The sequence below is a fragment of the Elephantulus edwardii genome, unplaced genomic scaffold (assembly GCF_000299155.1).
Source record: "Elephantulus edwardii isolate Elephantulus edwardi_28Jun2011 unplaced genomic scaffold, EleEdw1.0 scaffold00044, whole genome shotgun sequence".
NCBI classification, from domain to species: Eukaryota; Metazoa; Chordata; class Mammalia; order Macroscelidea; family Macroscelididae; genus Elephantulus; species Elephantulus edwardii.
The window spans coordinates 5166406-5171067 of NW_006399794.1; the positions used below are offsets into that span (position 1 = coordinate 5166406).

A 4662-nucleotide genomic window follows, 5' to 3' on the forward strand; every position below is an offset into this window, starting at 1 on the left:
AAAAAAAAAATCTCACAGACAAGGGGAGATAAATAGAGAAACATAAATCACCCTGGAATAAAGATGGCAGGGGCTCAGAAAAATGTCACTCTCCAAGCTCCTACTGGAAAGCCCCTGTTGGAAAATGATTCCCCTTGGACAGAAGAAGTCAGCCATCACAGGAACCTCAGAACACAGTATCACAAGAGGACATTTCTTGGAGAACAGCATGGGGCTGGACTGCAGATGCTACCTGGGCCTCACCATTGCCGCTTTTCTTGGACTTCTGGTTTTCCTCACCCCCAATTGCCTTCATCCTTTTACCCCCGATCTTGTGAAGGGAAGAGCTGGAGGCTTGCGGCACAATTTGTTAGGGACTCTTCATTTCTGTGGCTTTCAAGCTCCTCATTGCGCTCATCGGGACCTGGGCACTCTTCTTCCACAGGCAGAGAGCTGACACGCCCAGGGTGTTTGTGCTCTATGCCCTTCTCATGGTCCGCGGTTTCCTGTTTGTGATCTCCTATTGGCTTTTATTTTATTTTTTTTTTTAAATGGAGTTTGCATTTAGACTCTCGGGACCGCAATTACCAAGGCATCATGAAATATACAGTGTCTCTTGTGGATGCCCTCCTCTTTTTTTTTTTTTTCTTCTTCTGTCATCTTTATTCATTGTACAACTCTCAGTTGCATGGCAAGTAAGTGAAAAGTGCAATGTTCTATTAACATTCTCTTCAAACATCAGTTTAGCAGTATTAACATTCTGATCAGTGATGCAGTGTTTGCATAGGTTCTAAAGGGAACATAATTTTTTAAAAAGCTAGAAAAGAAAAACTTCGAAACAAATTATGTACTATTCTATATTCTTTCCAGAACAACCTCTATGAAAGCATATTCTAAGGTGAAAGATAACTCCTTTGTCATTGTAATATACTATTTTAAAAAAAGTAAAATGTGTGGAGCCTGAAAAAAAAAAAAGAAATATGTTAATGGATATTTTTTTAAGTTCTGCCTAGTAAGAACAGTGATAATTAGACCAGATCTGCTCTCTAAAATCCCAACAGAAAAATAGAAACAGAATTAATAAAAGTAGAAGAAATAGATACAAAATGAAGTAGCAGGTTAAAAAAGAGGGAAATAGCAGAGGACGGTCTAATCAGAATAATGAAAAAGAATGTACTGCCATGGGGGAGCGGGTGTTTGCCATTGAGTCAGAACCAACTCACAACTGACCCTCTGGCAGGTTTTCCGTTATTCTTGTTAAGTGACGCTGTGTCAAGCACAACTCATAGAAACCCTACGAACAAAACAGTTTAACTCTGTTCTATCACTATCATCATTTCTCTAAGTTCATAGAGTTTCCAGAGGCACGTTGTTTAAGAAGTGGATGCCACTCCTGCTTCCAAGCTTGTCTTAATCTGGGGGCTCCACCAAACACCGTTAAACCATGTGTAACCATTTTAGCATTTGAGACTACAATGGCACAGCAGTCAGTATCAGGGCAATACCAAGTTTCTTCAGTATGCTAATTTCAAACAGGTTTTCCATAGTGGTGGACAAATGATCACTTGTCTGCAAAGCTGTCTTAAATGGCAGAAACCAGGCTATATTTAGATTTGTCATATTTCTATTTCCTTTATTGCCACTTTGATCATTCCATATCGTACCATAACACATTATCATATCATATCATATCATATCATATCATATCATAATCATATCATATCATATCCCATCTCCCAGGATTAGAAGCTGTTGAGAAAACTGCTGCTTAATACATACAAGATTTTTCTAAATTGGGATTCCTCTGGAAAAGCAGTGATTTCCCTATTCTTGCTCCTAGAAATGAAATATGAAATTGTAGCTTTACATACCTGCATTTTTTTCTCCTGCTCATTTTCTCCTATCATTCCTGTGCTTGTTACACTTTCACTTCCTTCAATGGAAACCTAGAAATATGAAAATAAAATAAAGTTTTATAAATTGTATTTTGATAATATTTTAGGCTGGGAGATAAATACATAGATTCTATGCTTTTTGGCACAATTTTAAATTTCAACAATAAAAAGTAAAACATCTTTTTTAATTATGTAAGACACATGTTCAAAAAGGAAAAAAAAAATCAGCCGTTTTATCAGTCTTTTTCTTGTGGAGGCCCAGGAGTATTCTGTAAACTTGTATTATAAGACTCTTGTCTGGGGAGCTCTGGTGGTTTAGTGGCAAGGAGCTGCAACTACAATCCCAGAGGCGCACGGTTCAAATCCACCAGATGGGGGAAGGAGGGACAATCTCTTCCTGTACCAGTCAGATCTGATTTGATGGTACACTCACACAAAATATAATAAAATAAAATGAAAAAAAAAAAGACTCTTGTCTGAGATGGTATTAACAAATGTTTGTTCCTAGTCTGTAAGTTTTCTTTTCATCTGTAAGTTTTTGATGTGCACAGGGATTTAATCTTTAGAAGGTTCCATGCGTCAATTTTATCCTCTTTAGATTGCGCATTTCTGGTTGTATTTGGTAGTCTTATACCTTGGACTAGCTCTTCTAAGCTTGATCCCAGATTGTCTTTATGAAATCAGCCCTTTTAATGTAATATTAACTAAGACTTTTTTGTTCTAACCATTTCCAATCTCTAATATTTATTTACTTCTTAATTCATAAGCAATTCTATCTATACTTTACTAGTTCTTTTAGGAAACCCCCCCCCCCCCCATTTATGGAACTCTCTGGTTACTTCTTTTTTAACTGTAATTGAGTGGAATTTATAAAGCCAACTGGTCTTCTGTTCAACCACTCATACAGATAGTGTCTTATAACATTAATTATGAACATGTCTTTTTGTGCCCATCTATTTTCTATAAGCTTCATTTATTTTTCCTGTAATATTTCTTTTTAAATTTCATTTTTTTAAAATAGAAATGCTGATATCCTTAATGCTGCCTCATATTTAAGTTGCTACTTTCTTATTTGTTATAGTATTTCCCTCCTCCTTTCTCCTAATTAAAAATACAGAAGAAAAAAGATAAAAAAAAAAAGAAGAAGCTGCATTTGGAATGTTCTCGATGTTATAAAATATTTACCTTTGCTGCATACTGTTCCAAAGCACTGATGGTGTCAGGGTCAATGGTCGCATCCCCAGTGTGCAGACCTGCCACTGTCCCATCAGCCTGAATTGCCAAGATTGTGTCAGACTGGGGGACTTGCACTGCATGGTGGATGTAAGCTGTGGTGCCATCTTCCAGCTGAACTGCTTGTAATGCGCTCTGGTCATAACTATCTGAGAGACAGAATACATTAACATTAAATTAAAGCCTGATAAATAGTTAACATATGTAAGGAACAAGAAAATAAGCTTTTACTGAGTGCTTCCGATGAGCACTGGATGATATGCTTTCCATGCATCACTCCATTTAACCATACAACTATTCTGCAAGGTGAGTATATTCACCACTCTGAATGCACAAATATAGATGTTAAAATACTTTCCTTAAACCAAAAAAATTAAAAAGCTAACAATTAACAGTTAATATTAGTATGTAGAGAAATCAAGATTTGAATTCAGATCATATGATTCCAAAGTCCATGTCTTTTTCTTCTTCTAAATAATTCTATCAACAATTGCAGTACAATCATGTAATAGCATAAACACTATACAACAGGCACCATTGAATAATAAACCTAGCCAACTGTAGTGAACAGGATTAACTCTGTCAAAGAAAAAAATGGACAGTATGTATAAACAGTGTTTCTAAAGCATGTAAAGCCATTTTATAATCATCCACTCACTACTGCTGAGTCTATTCAGACTCACAACCACCATTCATTGGATTTCTGAGATTGTAAATCTTTGAGAGGAGACTGACCATCATTCTTTCAAAGAGCAAGCTGGTGGATTCAAACTGCCTTTTAGTTGGCAACCTGATACATAAACAGACGATGCTACCAGGGATCCTTATTTTATAAATAACAATCTTCCACTTCCTGGCCCCAAAAAGGCAAAACCTGCCCCAAATCAAATCAAGTCCAAAAGCAACAATGTTGCTGTTGTTGTTAAGTGCCTTCCAGTTGCAGGTGATTCACAGAGACCCTATGAAGGAGAGTCCTCAACAATAGCTAACATAGCAAGCAGTGTTCTAAGTGTTTATAGGTGTTTCATGTTCCATCCTCAAAACCACCCTATGATGTAGATACTTATTAAAATGCTTATTATATGTATGATGAAAACAAGCTGTAAGAGGTTAAATAATTTGCTCAAGGTCTCACAACTTTTAAAAAAAGGCTGACTCAGGATTTGAACCTAGATAGTTTGGCTATAAAGCTATGTTTTAAGAAAAATCATTTTTAAAATGTTTTATGATGTTTAAGTTTACACGGAAAAACACATCACCATTTAACAACTTTGTCCCAAAGTATTCAGTGAAACTGACTACTACATTTTTCACCATGTGCCATCATTCTCATTCACTTCATTCTGCCTGCACCACTGCAAAATTTTGTTTTTCACTTCTATGTAATCCATCTCAAGTCTCTGTTTCTCCACATACAAAGTTAATAAACACTGATATTTTGCTATATTTGGTTCAGATACTTTTTATTTGCTTCAGAAAACTACTTAATTTTAAAATTAAAGACGGCGACGCAGCGGGAGGGTGACCGACGCAGCACGAGGGCGACGCAGCGCGA

At 36.4% G+C, this 4662-nt stretch overlaps 1 protein-coding gene across 2 annotated transcripts in view; it reads right to left on the bottom strand.

The window, feature by feature from the left end:
- The window catches only part of ZNF143 (zinc finger protein 143), a 37041-nt gene that overhangs the window by 23422 nt on the left and 8957 nt on the right, over positions 1-4662 (bottom strand). For both annotated transcript variants that reach the window (XM_006885425.1, XM_006885426.1), the window contains exons 5-6: positions 3060-3256; positions 1851-1925 (exon numbers count right to left, since the gene is read on the bottom strand). In XM_006885425.1, coding sequence (XP_006885487.1) covers positions 1851-1925; positions 3060-3256 — 272 coding nt within the window. The remainder of the gene's footprint in view (positions 1-1850; positions 1926-3059; positions 3257-4662) is intronic.